General features: G+C 41.8%; 1 protein-coding gene across 1 annotated transcript in view; it reads right to left on the bottom strand.

Moving 5' to 3' along the window:
- Positions 1 to 18044, bottom strand: part of RFC1 (replication factor C subunit 1) — a 1497679-nt gene extending 1479635 nt beyond the window's left edge. Inside the window, exon 1 of the mRNA XM_044063570.1 lies at positions 17921 to 18044. Within this exon, the coding sequence (XP_043919505.1) occupies positions 17921 to 18044 (124 nt within the window). The remainder of the gene's footprint in view (positions 1 to 17920) is intronic.
- Positions 18045 to 18757: the final 713 nt, after the last annotated feature.

Raw genomic sequence — 18757 nt, 5'->3', positions numbered from 1 at the left:
TTCATGCTTTATACCCCTGATTAACTGACGTCACGGAAGATGAGACAACAACCGATGCAGGACCCAAGACTTTGATAATCAGACCGAATGAGGGCTACTGCAAGCAGATAACCCAAATGTGATGATTGCAACAGTGAAACACTAAGAACATCAAAGTGCTTCCTCACAAATAGACCTATAAAACACCATTAAGCCATAAAATTCTCAAAAAACACAACCACAAACACGTAATGAACCGATTCAGTACTTTCATCTCAAAATAGCAAAACTTCATCAAAATGCAAAATATAAAGTTGCCATTTTAAAACTGGACATCAATCTGATTGCAACCTTCCAATAGAATTACATCCAATATTATAAATAATTTTAAAACTTTAAATTATACACAACCATTTAAAATAAAAAAAAAAAGTTAACTTAAATTTGATAAAATTTTAACTATAAAATACATTTAATAGAAATCTTGTTTTATCCTGGTGGGTCTATTGACCCCTAGGTTTAGCTGCCAGTGTAATACTCTGGCTTCCAAGTATTCTTTCCATGTGTCACCTCTTGGGGTCTTCATAAATTTTTCTTCCGAGTAGTTGAGAAAGTAATGCTCTAAGTTCTCCTTAGTAAGTTTAGTTTGGGCATTATTATATTTCAAATTTTTACTATCCAAATTATGTTCATAAACTCTTTCACATAAACATCTGTCAAACTTCCCAATACAAAGTACCCAACATGAATCACAATATACTATGTAAACTCCCCATTTTGATTTGTAATTATAATATGCTTTTATGTTATACCATTTTATATTTTCTATAGCAATTGCCCTGTTATGCAAAATAGAAGGACACCACATTTAAATGTCCCACAGGGTCTCCTGGATTCAATCTTAACTTTGTTAATGGTTTCTCTAAAATTCTTAACTTCTCCCTCTCCTATACACAAGGGAAGGCATACTATTAGCCTCCACTCCAACATTCTCACTAAATTTTAAAAAATTCCAATTCCTACGCAATATCCTAAATAAGTCACTTTATGGAATATATTGGTCAAACAACATATTTTTCTTAACTTTGTCACTTTGAATAGGATACTTTAATCTATTTAGATGTTCACAACAAAAAAGGACATTATGAAAAAGTGGTCTACTATTTAATCGGAAACCCACTTATTCCAACACTTTCTGCACTGTAACAGCTGCCACCCTGCATGGCAAACAGAAAGTAATGGTAAAAAAAAAGACAGAATTGTCCGTATAGTATCTGAATATGATGGTTTATGGTATCTGAACATGGTAGATTTCTACACAAGCCATCAGATTTTAAAAGGTGCTTTTGAGAAGGTGCCATCCTGAATATAGGTCAGACAATCTTTGTCAAGAGGCCATTACTAAAATAACAAATGTCATTTTTCCCCTTTTGTTGGGAAAAGGTAACAAATTAAGGAATGCAAATGATAGAGAAAAAGGCAAATCAAGGATGTAGTACAAAAATAGTCATTACTTATTCATTAGATTCCACCAAAAGGTGGCAAATGCTCTGCTTGAATTATTCAGCACTGTAGCCATTCCCCCGGAAAAAGTGACAAAGGTGATAACCTAACCTCAAATTTTCTGACCTTTACAGGGAAGCGTGTAAAGACTATCCACACCATCTACATAGAAACGGCCTGAAGGAATCATTTAACTCCACCATTAAGACCAAGCTGACAGCATTTCCAGAGCAGTTCAAGTACAGTCACAAAGTACTTGCCCCACTTCCTCTTTTGGGGAGAGAGAGAGAGAGACACAGGAGTGCCCTAAGAATCCACAGGTTCTTCACCTTCTGAACTGCTTGATGGTTACAGGGTGAGGGGGTCCCTGGGTTAAATTCATGATGAATGGGAGGTTGAATGCGATTCGATTCAGACAAGCAGTCAATTATGGATCATAACCTAAAATTTCAGGACAAGGATTAGAAAACTCGAAGATTTGGCACACAAGCATTTAACACAGCAAGACAAGTAAAAGGTATGGTACACCTTTAAAAAAAAGAGCTTCCATTGGGCAGAAGGTGATGGTGCTTATTCTGGTTTTATAGAAAAGAGCTGGAGGGAGCTTGGTAGGGTCCATTTAATGCTGTGAGAAAGGTAAGTAATGTTAATTACATGGTGGAGCTGCCATGTAGAAACAAAAACTACCATGTTAACATGACAGAGAGAGGGGAGGGGAAGAGAGAGAGGGGAGGGGAAGAGAGGGAGAGAGGAGGGGAAGAGAGGGAGGGAGGGGAGAGGGAGGGAGGGGAAGAGAGTGGGGGGGGGAAGAGAGGGAGGGAGGGAAAGAGAAGAGAGAGGGGGAGGGATGGGAAGAGGGAGAGGAAGAGAGAGGAAGAGGAAGAGAAGAGAGAGAGGGGGAAGAGAAGAGAGAGGGGAAGAGAAGAGAGAGAGGAAGAGAGGGAGGGGAAGAGAGGGTGAAGAGAGGGAGGGAAAGAGAGGGATGGGAAGAGAGAAAGATGGAGAGAGAGAGGAGAGAGGAAGAGGAAGGGAGAGGAAGAGAGAGGAGAGAGAGGAGGATGAGGGGAAAGAGAGAAGGGAGAGAGAGAAAGGGGAGGAGGGGAAGAGAGAGGGAGGAGGGAGGGGAAGAGAGAGGAGGAGGGAGGGGAAGAGAGAGGAGGAGGGAGGGGAAGAGAGAGGGGGGGAGGGAGGGGAAGAGAGAGGGAGGGAGGGAAGAGAGAGGGAGGGAGGGAAGAGAGAGGGAGGGAAGGAAGAGAGAGGAGGGAGGGGAAGAGAGAGGGGGGGAGGGAGGGGAAGAGAGAGGGAGGGAGGGGAAGAGAGGAAAATGATACTGGCATTCTTACTAGAGGAATCACAGGAGAATCTCTGGTGGATGTTCTTAAAAGGATTGATCAATCATCCCAATGACTTAGTTAATCTTTTCACAGTCACTTTTTTCTTTCCATGCCCACAAAACTGAAAGCAGAGGTTTGAGAGTATGACCACTGGTAAGACAGTGTGTAAACAACTACAGGAGGATCACGTAAATACATGTACCCAATGGCCCACTGATCAAGTTCTTCAGGCATTATACAAGAAGCTTAATCAAAACATGCAATAAAGAACTGCAGGATATACCAGACCTGGGGGTAATTCAGAAATCAAACAGCCCCTTGGTCCCACTGGTGGTGCTGTTGACAAAGCAAGCTGGCAGTACTGGGTTCTGTGTAGCCCATACTGAACAGTTACTCAGAGTCAAATACTTGTATAAAGACTGGTATGATGCAGCTGAGTAGGGTTAAGTATCCAACTATTAACTTAACCTAAGGGCACCTATCCATATCCCTTAACATCCACAGTGAGGTGCAGAGCAGGTTTTGTGACACTTTTCATACTGTCCTGGCAAAATCATATTAATAAGTTAGGGAGGTGCTTGCCAGGTTAAAAGGGTCTTGACTAAAATGCCAGGCATCAGGTAAGAATAAAAGGTGCGTCTTACACTGGTCAGAGTATGTAATGGTAAATTTTGGCCAGACCCTATCAAGGTGAATAGCCATAATCTACCCACATTACAAAGAAAGCAAATGATCTGTAACAAAATGATTTGGAAAGAGCAACCAATGTATATATCCTCAAATCATATTAATAAGTTAGGGAGGTGCTTGCCAGGTTAAAAGGGTCTTGACTAAAATGCCAGGCATCAGGTAAGAATAAAAGGTGCGTCTTACACTGGTCAGAGTATGTAATGGTAAATTTTGGCCAGACCCTATCAAGGTGAATAGCCATAATCTACCCACATTACAAAGAAAGCAAATTATCTGTAACAAAATGATTTGGAAAGAGCAACCAATGTATATATCCTCAACTCAAGCTTCACTTCTTGAAGATTTTTCAAGAAAACACCGAGGTTGGTCGGGGGGGGGGGGGGGGGCAACTGTATATAACTATGTACATGCTTTATCAGCAAGCATGCAACCAAGCTATGAAATGTACAAAACTGTATACAATTTGCAACTTAGTTTTTCCTTGAAATACAACAGGTAAGTAAAACATAAAATCATGTAGGAAAAATGTTTGAATAAGACTGCAGGGTATGTAGTTCTTTACCATCAATCTGCAGCAAGTGATGAAAATAAAATTTAAAATACAAAACTAAATTTTCTGTTCCGTAACTGCAGCTAAACTGCAACAGGATTTTAAATGTAATACAGCAACTTTGTTCTGCATGATGGATGATACTACACACACAAACATACCCGGTCAGAATACCAGGGCTGGCTTTAACTCCTACATTACTATCTGCATTGCATTATAGAATTTTACACAAAGGCCAATGGTTCAACTGAATTTTGAAATGACAAGCCAGGAGGCATGAAGAGCCTGGTTAACATTTCATTTAGTCAGTTACTACTTAGTTTTGTTTGCCCCAAGACTGCTTTGCTGACTCTTCTGGTTTGCTTTTATTGTATATGCTGTATTTTTCACTTCTTACACGGTGAAGTCCTGACTTAGTAATTCTTTTAGCCATTTTAGTCAAGAAATGCTTAGCTGGTCAGTTAGTATTTTTCTACAAGCCAAAACCCTTCACATTTCCTCTATGCTTAGTTGTACCTTGTCTAAACATTTAAAGCCTCAGTGTGTATTACTATCTATATTACTTACTTTTAACAGCTTGTGACCGATTGTTTACTTATTACTCTATACAAGGGCACTTATTACTTGTGGTGACTAGTTGTCAGTATCAATCTCTGAATGAGCCCGACTGCTTAGCTATACATTAAAAAAATGTAAGAACTGATGGTAAAATAAAACATTAACTGGATTTTGCAAGGCTTGGTCTTGCTTATTACTGTTCCTACCTAAAGCAGAAGACTGTTGTAAGTACTTTAAACTATTAATAGTCTCTCCTAGAAATTGGTGTGCATGTGAGACAACATAGTTACTGTGGATATCTAGGAATGTAAGGCACTGAATAGACTGAAAACATTCTGGCAGAAGTATGGGGCAGCGTCTAGAAATCAAAAATGCATGAAGGGATAAACAGAGAGGAAGAATTGTTTTGAACCGAAGTTTTACACTTCTGAGTTTGAGGAGTATTCTCTGCTGGATAAATTTAAAATGTCAAATACTTAAAATCGTACAAAACACATGAAAAAAAAATTCGATCAACAACCTCCAATGGCATGAGTTATGAAATATACAGGTCATATTAGAAAGAATGTTAGCCAAGCTTTTTATGAGGATTTTAGAGAAAGAATTCCACAAATGCTGTTGTGAAGAACTGTATTTTTGACTTGCAAGAAAGGAAATAAAACTAACCCAAAAATGTACAGACCAGTAACTGTGGTAAATTGCCTCTAATTTACAGACCTGAAGAGGCAGAATGCAAGAATCCCCTTAAAATTTGCCCGGTTTCCATATCTAATGAAAAGGTCAGTGGCAGACACCGGTTTGCTTTTAGAGCATGCACCACACAGTCAGTGTGCCAAACAGTCACAGCCCTTAAGGCCAAACACAATGCCAGACACACTCGTCATTGGTGACTCCATAGTCAGACACACTGACGTCCCGCTCACCAGATTGAGTAAGGAGAAGGTCACAGTAAGCTGCCTGTCGGGCGCTAGAATCCACCACATAACGCAAGCACTCAGGTCTCTCAACAGCAGGTACAAGTACGACCCAGTCATTGTCCACGCTGATGTAAACGACCCGAGATGTACCTCCTTGGACTACATGAAAAGAGACATTGAGGAGCTCTCTGATTATGTAGCCCAGGCAGGTATGACCCTGACCTTGAGCAGTATCCTACCTTCACCAAGAATGATGCCACAATACAGAGATAAGATGATCAGCTTTAATAATTGGCTTAAACTCTGGTGTCATTCAAAGGGGATCCAATGTCTGTCTGCCTGGGATGACATGCTGGACAAGCCACGCTGCTTCGCAAGGGACGGCTTGCACCTGTCACCCCTGGGCTTCGGATATTGGCAAAGGCACTTGCCACTCCCATAGTGCCTTATCCAGGCAAGGCTCAAATCCTAAACCTACCACCCTAGAACACAAAAAAGGAAAAAAACTAAGGGTAATGCTGCTCAATGCCAGAAGTCTCAACCTCAAGATGCACTCACTCGAGGCCCTTCTCAGTATGGAGAACATCGATGTCTGTGCTGTGACTGAAACCTGGTTCAAGGCTCCTGAGAGCACCCCAGCACTATCAGGTTTTACCTCATATCATGCTCCGCCCCAAAATCCGGACAACACCAAGAAAGGAGGGGGGGTGTCCATATTCATCAAGGACACCCACACCTCAAGGTTGGTGGCAACGCATGATGCATCGGAGACCATCCAGGTGCAATTAACCATAGGCAAGACTGCTCTGCAATTTGTAGCATGTTACAGGCCACCCTCTCAAACTCAAGAACCTCACATAGCTTTCCTGAAAACACTGGAGGGGATAAATGTATCTCCAAACACCATCATACTAGGTGACTTCAACTACCCTAATATAGACTGGGATCACTACTCAAGCCCAAACACTCTAGCCCAAAGGTTCCTGGAGTTCATAAACTCAAATGCCATGGAACAACTAGTCACCATCCCCACAAGAGGTGAAAACATACTTGATCTCATCATCACGAACATGGGATCACAATGTTCAACACCGGAAGTATACCCCTCACTGGTGAGATCAGATCATAAACTAATCTCACTGGAGGTCCTCATCCCGCCCCCCCCTGAGATAAAAAAAACCACAATGAAGAACTTCTCAAAAGCCCACTTCACACTTCTAAAGACTAGTGTGGTCTCTTTTATGGCCCCGAGCCAGCGTAAACATTACACAAGCCGCTGAATCACTTACAAATGCCTTCTACCAGCGCCTACAGGACTGCATGGATCAGGCAATCCCAAACAAAACAAAGACTCTTTGTACCAAAGGCAAGCGTCCAGTCTGGTGGACCCCAGCCATAAACAAGCTCTACAACAAAAGGAGGAAGCTACTACAAGATAGAGCAAAATCCTTAAAAGGTAAGACACCTTTGATCATTATAAGTAAAAAACTAAGAGCTCTCATAAAATCATCCAAGGCAAATTTTGAGAGAAAAATCGCTAAGGACTCAAAAGACAATCATAAGGCCTTCTTTAGCTATGTTAGAAACCTGGGAGGAAACTCCCAGATAATATGCTCAGAATTAGTTCAAAATGATGTGAAAATTACTGAACCTACAGACATTGCCAACATACTGGCTGACAGGGTCAGTGCAAACTTCTCCCCCCCCCAAAAGAAGAGATATCTATACCAGAGGATTGTAGCCCCCCCAAACATCTCTAACGCCCAGGTGAGAACTGCTCTCTCTAAGGCGAAAAACACAGCATCCATGGGACCGGATGGTGTCCCCGGCTGTGTGCTCCATGAACTCAATGAGGAATTAAACCCGCAGTTAGGACAGCTGTTTAATCTTAGCCTCACCTCAGGATACGTACCCAAGGAGTGGCGCACGGCAACTGTGGTCCCACTTCACAAAGGCGGTGCCTCCACCGACCCTGGAAATTACCGTCCCATCAGCTTGACAAGCCTGATCTGCAAAGCCATGGACAGGATCATAATGGAACTCATAAATACATAGGGAACTTGCAGACTTTGGATCCAACCCAGTTTGGCTTTGTCAAAGGCAGATCATGCCTTTTAAACTTGGTTGACTTTTTCGAAACAGTCACCAAGGCCACTGATGAGGGAAAGGCAGTCCATACAGCCTACCTCGACCTGGCAAAGGCTTTTGACACAATACCCCACTCAGGTATCATTGAAAAACTCATCAGCTTAAATGTAAACCCATACATCACAAGATGGGTTGCAAACTGGCTAAGTGACAGAACCCACAGGGTCAGAGTTGCTGGCGCCATGTCAGACTCAAAGCCTGTCACAAGTGGTGTCCCACAGGGCTCAGTCCTGTTCCCACTTGTTCGGCATCTACTTTTCTGAAGTACAAGCAAACACAGGAGGGTTATGGCTGACAAAGTTTGCAGATGACTGCAAACTGGGCGCCATAGTCAAAAACACATCTGACACAGATATCCTTCAGAAGGGTCTCACAGAAACGGATAACTGGTGCCAAAGCCATGGCCTAAAGTTAAACGCCAAGAAATGCATAGTCATACCCTTCGGGAAAAACAAGGTTACCCCTAGCTACCATATAGGTGGCAATCCACTGAGCACAGAAGAAGTTATCAGGGATCTGGGGACCCAGGTTGACAGTAACCTTTCGTTTGACACTCACGTTGCTAAAGTAGTTAGGAAGACCTTCTACATTGCCCACCTGATCATGAAGGGATTCACATCTAGATCAAGGGAGGTCATCGTCCCCCTGTACTCATCACTCATCAGACCAATGATTGAGTACAATGCCCCATTCGCAATGTATCTGACCCGACACCTGCAGCAGCTGGAAAGGCCCCAAAAGTTCCTCACCAAAAGGATAAATGGTCTCAAAAATATGTCTTATGCTGCCCGACTGAAAGAACTCCAGCTCTATTCAGTCGCTTACCGCTTGCTCAGAGGTGACCTGTGCCTGACATACAAGGCCATGTCAAACCCAGATTTGATGAACATGCTTCACCTCAAAAAATCTAGATCCCTCAGAACTACAAGGGCGGGAGACTTAAACCTTGACACGGTTATTAATAGGACGTGCTGGAGGGACAGATTCATCACACAGAGACTCCCTATGCTGTGGAACAAAATCCCGGTACATGTGAGGCAGAGCACCTCGCTGGCCTTGTTCAAGAGAAATCTTGACCAATGGATGGGAGATAACAGATATACCCCAGGGATTACCTCAGTGTCACTGCTTGACAGAGGCACAGCAAAATAATGGGCATAGTTTTCTTCAAACTAAAGGGGTGGCGAAAGCCACAAAACTCTGGGCTAGGCTTATAAATGCCCTTGGGCAGATAGCCTAGTATGAACCTATGACCCTATGAACCTAAATGAAAAATATTGAGAAGTTACAAAGAAAAAAAAAATTAAACTTACTGATTGTGGACTTGAGAGTCTTATGCTAACAATGCAAACAGGTCTAAAGTTGTGGGAAAGCATGTAAAGAGAGCTTTCAGATAACTTAATAAGCAACATAGCTGCCCTTTATAAAATTATGTGTGGGCACAACAGAAGCTTAAGGAATGGCCAATTAACACACAGATTTAAAATAAACTAGGGAGTTAGGCAGGTATGCGTTTCATCGCCCTGACTGTTTTTACTCATTCTGATCCTACAAATGTTATTCTTACATATCTGCATACCCGCCACACCCATTACTCGAGTTGCTGTCATGCCCCAGACATATACTGGGAAAAAAAAAAGTTGTCCAAGGAATAAGCCTCCCACACTGAGATTTTTCCTTTCAGGATGACAACCCCTCCCCCCCAAACAAAGAAGAAAATAAAGAAATCCCAACAGTGCACTTATCTGAAAACATGGCTTGATAATGAGCACAGCAGATGGGCATTCATACTGATGTTCAACAAAGGTGTTCAGAGTACGTACAAAAGTGTACACACCCCTGTTAAAATGCCAGGTTTTTAGTTTCATAGTTTCATAGTATAGTACTAGGCTATCTGCCCTAGGGTATTTATAAACCTAGCCAAAGTGTATGCGGCTTTCGCCACCCCATGTAATGATACAAAAGTGTACAAATTAAATTTAGTTTATTGTGCCTCTGTCTAGCAATGACACAGAGATGACCCCCGGCATAAACCTACGATCACCCATCCATTCGTCAAGATTTCTCTTGAAGAGAGTCAGTGAGGGGCTCTGCCTAACATGGACTGGGATCCTGTTCCAGAGTGCGGGAAGCCTCTGGGCTATGAATATGTCCCTCCAGCATGTCCTACTCATATTTGTGCTGAGGTTTAGATCTTTAGCTCTCATGGCTCTGATGGATTTGGATTTTTTGAGGTGGAGCATGTCCATTAATTCTGAATTGGACATGGCCTTGTACGTCAGGCACAGATCACCTCTGAGCAGGCGGTATGCTACTGAACAGAGCTGGAGCTTTTTTAGTCTGGCAGCATATGACATATGTTGGAGACCCTTGATCCTCTTGGTAAGGTACTTTTGGTGTCTCTCCAGCTGCTGCAGGTGCCGGGTGAGGTACATACCAAATGGGGCATTGTACTCAATTCATAGGCCTGATAAAGGAGGAATATAAGGGTACGATGACATCCTTTGATCTGGATGTGAATCCCTTCATGATAAGGTGGGCAAGGTAGAAGGTCTTTCTAACCACTTTGGAGATGTGGGTGTCAAATGAGAGGTCACTGTCAACTTGGGTCCCCAGGTCTCCGATTACTTTTTCTTTACTTAGTGGATTACCACCTATGTGGTAATTTGTGGGTACTTTGTTTTTTCCAAAGGGGATGACTATACATTTTTTGGCATTTAGTTTAAGGCCATGACTCTGGCACCAGTCGTCTGTTTCTGTGAGGCCCTTCTGAAGGATGCATGTGTCAGCTGGTGTATCGACTATGGCGCCTAGTTTGCAGTCATCTGCGAACTTTGCCAGCCACAACCCCCCTGTTTGCCTGCACGTCTGAGAAATAAATGCCGAACAAGAGGGGTCCCAAGACAGAGCCCTGTGGTACTCCACTTGTGACTGGTTTAGAGTCTGACATAGCTCCGGCTATTCTGACTTTGTGGGTTCTGTCCTTTAGCCAGTTTGCAACCCATCTTGTGACAAACGGGTTTACATTTAAGCTGTTGAGCTTGTCTATGATGCCTGAGTGGGGTATTGTGTCAAAGGCTTTTGCCAGATCCAGGTAGGCTGTATGAACTGCTTTGCCTTCGTCGATGGCTCTAGTGACTGTTTCAAAAAAGTCCACCAGGTTTAAAAGGCAGGATCTGCCTTTTACAAAGCCAAACTGGGTAGGGTCAATTGTCTGTAGGTCCCCGATGTCTTTGTTTATGAGTTCCATAATGATCCTTTCCAAAGCTTTGCAGACCAGGCTGGTCAAGCTTATGGGGCGGTAGTTTCCAGGGTCTGTAGAGGTGCCACCTTTGTGGAGTGGGACCACTGTTGCTGTACGCCAGTGTTCAGGGACATATCCTGTAGCAAGGCTAAGATTAAACAGCGTTCTTATGTGCGGGTTTAGCTCCTCTAGGAGTTCACGTAGCACGCAACCCAGGACACCGTCTGGTCCCATGGACGCTGTATTTTTAGCTTTGCTGAGAGCAGCTCTCACCTGGACATCTTAGATGTCAGGGAGGTTGCATTCAGCTGAGATAATTATTTCATCTTTTGGGGGAGAGGGAGGGGAGAAATTTGCACTGAACCTGTCCGCCAGTATGTTGGCAATATCTGTGGGTTCAGTGTATTTTTTGCCGTTATGAACTAACTGAGCATATCTGGGGGTTTCCGCCCAGGTTTCTAACATAACTGAAGAAGGCCTTGTGGTTATCTTTAGTGTCCTTAGCAATTTTTCTCTCAAAGTTGGCCTTTGACGATTTTATGAGCGAACGTAGTTTTTTGCTAGTGCTGATCAGAGATGCCTTCCCTTTATGGGATTTTGCTCTGTCTTGCAGTAGCTTCCTTCTCTTGTTATAAAGTTTGTTTATGGTTGGGGTCCACCAGATAGGACGCCTGCCTTTGGTGGAAAGAGTCTTGCTTTTATTTGGGATTGTATGATCCATGCATTCTTGGAGAGGTCCGCAGAAAGCATTTGTGAAGGATTCAGCAGTGTGGGATGTGGTTTCCACTGGCCCAGGGGGCTTGAAGGATACCCTTTCAGTCCTAAGGAGTGTAAAGTCGGCTTTTGAGAAGTTTCTCACTGTGGTCTTTTGTGCTGGGGGTGGAGGTGGGATATGAATATCTAGGGTTATTAGTTTGTGGTCTGATCTCACTAGTAAGGGGCATACTTCCGGTGTTGAGCATTTTGTCCCCATGTTTGTGATGATCAGGTCAAGTATATTATTTCCCCTTGTGGGGGAGGTGACTAGTTGTTCCATCGCATTTGAGTTGATGAATTCCAGGAACTTTTGGGCTAGGGTGTTGGGGCTTGAATAATGCACCCAGTCTATGTTTGGGTAGTTGAAGTCTCCCAATATGATGGTATTTGGTGAGACATTCATATCCTCCTGTGTCTTCAGGAAGGCTGAATGGAGTTCCTAAGATTGAGAGAGTGGTCTGTAGCATGCTACAAGTTGTATAGCAGTTTTGCCTATGGTTAGTTGCACACGGATGGTCTCCGATGCTTCGTGCGTTGCCACTAACCTGGAGGTGTGGGTGTCTTTAATGAATATGGACACTCCCCCTCCTTTTGTGGTTCAGCCCAGGTTTTGGGGCCGAAATACATGATACGAGGTATAATCTGGTAGGGCTGGGGTGCTCTCAGGAGCCTTGAACCAGGTTTCAGTTACTGCACAGACATCAATGCTCTCCATACTGCGGAGTGCTTCGAGAGCCTGCATCTTGAGATTTAGACTTCTGGCGTTTAGCAGCATTACCCTTAGTTTTTTTCCTTTATTGTTTTCTAAGGTGGTGGGTTTGTCTTTTGAGCCTTACCTAAAAAAGGCACTATGGGGGTGGCAAGAGCCTTAGCCAATATCCGGAAGCCCAGTGGTGACAGGTGCAAGCCGTCCCTTGCGAAGCAGCGTGGCTTGTCCAGCATGTCATCCCAAGCAGACAGACATTGGATCCCCCTAGAATGACACCAGTAATTGAGCCAATTATTAAAGCTGATCATCTTGTCTTTGTATTGTGGCATCATTCTTGGTGAGGGCAAGATGCTGGTCAGGGTCATACTGGCCTGGGCTACATAATCAGAGAGCTCCTCTATGTCTCTTTTCATGCAGTCCAAGGAGGTACGTATCAGGTCATTCACGCCGGCATGGACAATGACGGAGTCATATTTGTACTTGCTTTGGAGTGACCTGAGTGCTTGTGTTATGTGGCGGATCCTAGCACCCGACAGGCAGCTCGTCGTTACCCTCTCTCTGTTCAGCCTGCTAAGTGGGACGTCAGTGTGTCTGACTATAGAGTCACCTATTACTAGTGTATCAGGCATGGTGTTTCGCCTTAAGGGCTGTGATTGTTTGGCACACTGACTTTGTGTACTATGTGTTGCATTCTGCAGTGTTTTGAGGTGGTGTTTTCTTGGGTGTCTGCTTTGGGAGCCTCTGTTGTTTTGGTAAGTTTTTTATTAGAGCCTCCGAGTACGTCTTTGTGTTTTTATGTGTTTGGTTTGCAGTTGTGGTTGGTTTATGTGAGACTGGGTTTGTTGTGTGTGTGGTTACCTTCTCCTCATGTCTGGTCTTGCTAGTCTTGTGTTGAGAGAGTTCAGCCTCCAGTTTGGCTATAAAGTTGCATCTCTCACATGTGTTTGTGTTTGTTGGGAGGAGGAGAGGGTTGTCTGTGTACATGAGACAATTGTAACATTGTCTCAGGATTCCAAGATTAACCAGCTGAACTGGAGAGGACGTCAGTAATATACCACTCGACATGCCAGAATAGTATAAGGGGGTGATGTGAAACTGGGTCAGACAGAGGACTTTGAAGGGAAGTGGGTATTAACACGGGTTGTAGGCGGATGCAGTGTTTAAGGGTGCTTCACTTGAAAGAAAGGTTTTAGGAGCAAGTGCTAGGCTTATAATATAGCGAATAGACTGATTTTGTTGAAAGTAGAGCTTTCTTAAGGGAAAAACTGAAGTGCAGACTTGGCGCCAGGAATAGCTTAAGCCTATTTAACCGGCGCTGCACTATGCACACAATCGCACAAAGCCATGCAAACGCGGATTTTAAACAGGGAACTTCAAAAGAGCTGGAAATGGTCCAAAACGACCAATTACTACAAGCCCTTGTGCTGAGGTCACTCCTTCAAGGACAGATACGCTCCTCAAGGCTCCCCACTCCCACTGGTGAGCAAAGAAACTTCCTTCTATCCAAATAAGGCAATGGACAACACAGGAACTACACCACAGTCCAGAATACAGCAAAGCCTGTATACTGGTCTAAACTAGTCGAGAAAAGGCGGGAAAACAAGGACTGTTTTTGTTTTTTGGGTTAAAAAGTACACATAAATGCAGGAAAAAACGTAATAAATCACTTACACAGGCTAGCGCACTAAAAAAATGAGACCATAAATAATTTCAAAACTTTTCCCACCTTTAATGTGACAGGGATATGTACACTTTTTATATCCACTGTACATTCGTAAATCACCTTTATGACCCTACACATTGCATAGCAAGCACACATGTGATGTACCATTTCTACAACTACTAAAGGCTTTGGTATACTGGCCGGACTTTGGGCTATCCTTGGCAGATCTCTTAGGCAAAGAATAGTGATATGGAAGTGAAAAGGACACCTGCTTTACCAGACATCTGCATCTCTGGAAACCTTCATATTATCGGTCATTCAATAGCCACAGCCTAAACTTGTTACCCCAAACATGATGCAACAAACAATTTCTGCATGAAGTATGGAAAATGTCATTTTTCTATAACTTTCTGCAAACCCTACTTAACTTAGCATTGTAAGTACCTACTGTTTCACTGTGCTTGCACAGCAAGTTATACCATCTTTTAGATGGCACCTTAGTCCATCATGCACAACCTTCCATTCATGAGATATCACGCTCTCTATTACATCATTAACAGTAACATACTGCACCTTAAACAGTTACATCTGTATCTGCCTGTGTGTCTAGTGCTATTTTTCTTCTAACAAATATTGGGTGTGTAATCCCTTCCTCCACTCCACCCCATAACAATATTCCACACATTTTAATATAAATGTGTATAATATTTTATATTTTCATAACATCTATCAAACATTCATTAACTCAAGCCCTAGATATTTTTCCTGAGGGTACCTTCCACATCCTCTCAGCATGCAAACACCCCCTTGCTGCCTCACAATCTACTTTCATGAGACAGTAGTGCCAATATTACAATAAAGTTAGTATAAATACAGTGCATCTCAAATAAATAGTGACATTCTTACTGTATTTCTCTTTCCCCGCGTGTATTTACCATCATCTGTTTTGCTAACAAAAAAAAAAACACTGCATGTACAGGACCCCACAATATGACAGCATCACACCTGGTTTATAATTTACTAATGCAAACATGGAAACGTCCCATCATTTTTATAACTTTCTGCAAACAGTAGTTTAAGTCATGTTCATCTCACATTAATGTTTTCATTAAGGATACCTAGCAGTTCTTGCCAGTTTGAGACCTTCCTAACAACACAGTGTTCAAGAGATATTAGTCTGACTATTGGAATAATGTTAATATTAATGTGAACACCAAATACATAGGCATATGTCAGACTGTTTTCTCTTACCAAGTGTTTTTTTTTCCTAATGCCTACTGCATTTACTTCCCCAAACATGTAGTGCCTCTTTACACTAAATAAAATTCTTCCAATATTAGCCTTAATAATGAACTACTGCTAATATTAACTTATGCCTCAACACACACTTATATTGTGGATACCTTCAGTTTACCTGCCCTGTTTTTATAACAGCCACCACTTGTACAGGACCCCAACATAACAGTATCACACCCCATATCTATATATGCATTCATGGTAAATATTTCATATTCTTCATAACTTTTTGCAAAGATACTTCAATAAGTAGAACATTCAAGATACTTCAATAGGTACAGCTTTGTACATATCACAGTGATTCCTTCATTGCAAATACTTACCAGGTCATTTCAGCTTATAGATGCTAACTTATTCCCTAGGGTATGGCCCACCATTCAAGAGTTATCACTATCAGTTATCAAAATAGTAAATATTTATAAATGGTAAAAAAAATTAACGGGATGAAAAAATGTAAACAAAAAAGCACTGCAACCAAGTAAATGCTGTTAAGCAAAAATACACAGCATCACCTATCACCTGCCAAAGAGAACAAATGGTATACCAAAAACATAACAGTTTGAAATCCAAAGTTCATACATGCAGAATACATTTTATTAAAAACTGATTAAGGGTTTTCACTCTGTGAACCAGAACTGTTACCATGTTACATCTTTAAAAAGCATTCCCTTAAAGGGACAGATTCAAATATATCAAACCCTTAAAGTGTATGTAAGCTGAGACGCAGTTATTATCCAGTTAAAATTTCATCTTAATACACACTGTAGTTAATGATACACAACTGCTAAACAATTTATATAAGCCATCCAAAACCTGCCTTAAAAATTCAAAATTAATGACTGAATTAGTGAATACTTGATTTGTAGGTAATAAAAAAATACATAAAAAAAGTACATAGAAAATATAACATTTGATGTATTCTCAGTATGAGAAAAAAAACAGTACTTAACAAAAGTCATTCTATTATAGTTTTAGAGACTGCAGTTTTAAAACAGATGAAACAGAGACCATCATATTCAGGCCTGGGGATTGTGTGGCATTTAATATTGCCAAAGTTCTTTAAATTCTACCTTCAGTGACCCTAGTCTGTTAACTTTCTCCAAAATGGCAAATTTAAAACAACATCCTCCACAATTCAAAAGAATGTTTGTATTAAAATGTTGTTATTCGTATAGGTGTTTGTAAATTCTTTTACCGAGTGCCTGTTTTCCCAATGTCGAAACTGTAACATTGGGCACAAAGCGAAATGTATATGACCTTAGCTGTTTCACCATCATCCTTCCTCAGTTTAATGCTACTACTGATCCCACTGTTCAGAGCAACCCATTTGTTGGTCATAATATGCAGGCACTATTTACAAGTGCCACATCTAGTTGTCCCACTCTATACTAGAGTAGTAGTGACTGGTCCCCTCATTGAACTCTATGAAATGTTTGAAATTAATAGCAATTTTATATACAAATAAGGGTCCTACACCTAAAATGTCCTTGTACACTGGGAAAAGCATCAATGGTTTAATTTTTCTTAACGTTTTCAATTTTGTTGGCACATATGTTGTATTCAATAATCAACTCCCTTTTGAAGCTAATGTGTGTGTGTGTGTGTGTGTGTGTGGGGGGTAACTTCGTAAATAAAGTTGTCACAATCATCCCTACAACTTTGTCTTAACAGGGGCATGCATTTTTTACCCCAATCAGCTAAAATAACTTTTCTAATACCCTGGATGAACTCCAAAGTGTAACCTCTCCAGAAACATTTCCTCTAATTTCTTAAGTTCATTAATGACCTCCTCCTTTGTTGAAGTCATCTGTGCAACTTGGATGAACTGACCTCCTACCAAACTTTTTGTGACAGTGGATGAAAACTTTCAAACCAGAGGTGAGAGTTGCTGAACATAGGGTTCCAGTAAATCTTGGATGTAAAAATATCTAGACAGTTTATACCTTCTTTGTGAAATTGCCACGTAAATTTCAAAAATGTTGTATCATTTAAATATTTAACAAATTCATCCATCACATACACAGCACCTGACTATAAAATAAATCAATCATCCAGGTATCGGAGATATAATTTACAATATTCAAAATATGATGAGTTGAACACATGGGCTGCTTCTTAGGTTAGCAAGACCAAATTGTCATAGGTGGGGGCACACGCTGCCTCCAATGCTACGCCCTTAACTTGCCTGAAGTATTCCCTCTCAAAGTAGATGAAATTGTTGTTTAAAAGCAAGGACATGAAGTCCATGGGAGAGAAATGTTGGCATTTGAAGATAATGTACACTCCACTAGACTATCGTGAAAAAACTCTAGTCCTTCTTTGGGAATACAAGTAAATAAATAATATCCATCGTAACAAAGTATAGGTCATCTGACCACAGTAAGGGGGAAATTCTACCTAAAAAGTCCCATGAATCATGCGAGTGTTGAATCCCTTTAAAACATAGGTTTCAATTTCTTCTCAATAAATGACCCTTTCGACCCTTGCACAGCTACTATAGGTCTGCATTTTAGTTTTTCAGTACCTTTGTGAATTTTTGGGATACCAAAAAATGAAGTGATCCATGGAATTACTAATGGTAAGAAAGGAGTGTGCGTCAATGTCAAATATTTCTTCCAAAAACAGATCAATTCTGCGATGGGCTATGTTGATCTCATCACACGAGGAAGTAACATATACATTCAAGTCGTGCAACATGTCTGTAGAGTATCTAAGAGAATCGACAATAACAGTTCCTACACCTCTGTCTGGCCTAATCACCCCACTAGATCGGTCATTCTTAAGAGATTCCAATATGGAGTATTCCTTGGTAGTTCCATTTTTAATGTTAAAATATTTACATTCATTAATCAGTCTGTAATAAGAAGTTATGTACCTACCATAACGTTCCATGTTAGTTGTCTTCTCGCCTTCTTTCTTGCTGGTTGGGTTCGGAGCCAACCCTCGGCTCAGACTCTGCCATTTTCTAAAGCTCGAGAGCTACTTACTGGCTCGAGGCCTCCTTATATCCCACAATGCCTGGTGCTAGACCCCCAGATCTCGTTTGGAAGACCTAACACCAAAATAATACAAGAGGACAACTGTCCCAAAAGCAAGACTTCAGCTAGAGAGCTGAAGAAAAAGGTAGAGGACATAAAACGGTAAAGACTCAGCCAGTGACAAGACTCGTAGGAAGACTCTTCTCGCTCCATCTAGGCTAGGGGGATGGAGGGTGGGACGCAAGAAAGAAGGCGAGAAGAAGACAACTAACGTGGAACGTTATGGTAGGTACATAACTTCTTAATGTTAAGTTGTCTCTCTCGCCTTCACTCTTGCTGGTTGGGACAGCGTCCCTAGCACCTTAGTCCTGGGTGGCTCATCGGAACAGAGGCTTGAGCACAGTGGAACCAAAATCAGCTCTACTCAGAGGC

Source organism: Protopterus annectens, chromosome 2.part1, assembly GCF_019279795.1.
Source record: "Protopterus annectens isolate FY-2018-M chromosome 2.part1, PAN1.0, whole genome shotgun sequence".
Lineage (NCBI taxonomy): Eukaryota > Metazoa > Chordata > Ceratodontiformes > Protopteridae > Protopterus > Protopterus annectens.
Note: the sequence above shows the minus strand (reverse complement) of the source record. Positions and strands in the feature narration are given on the sequence as shown.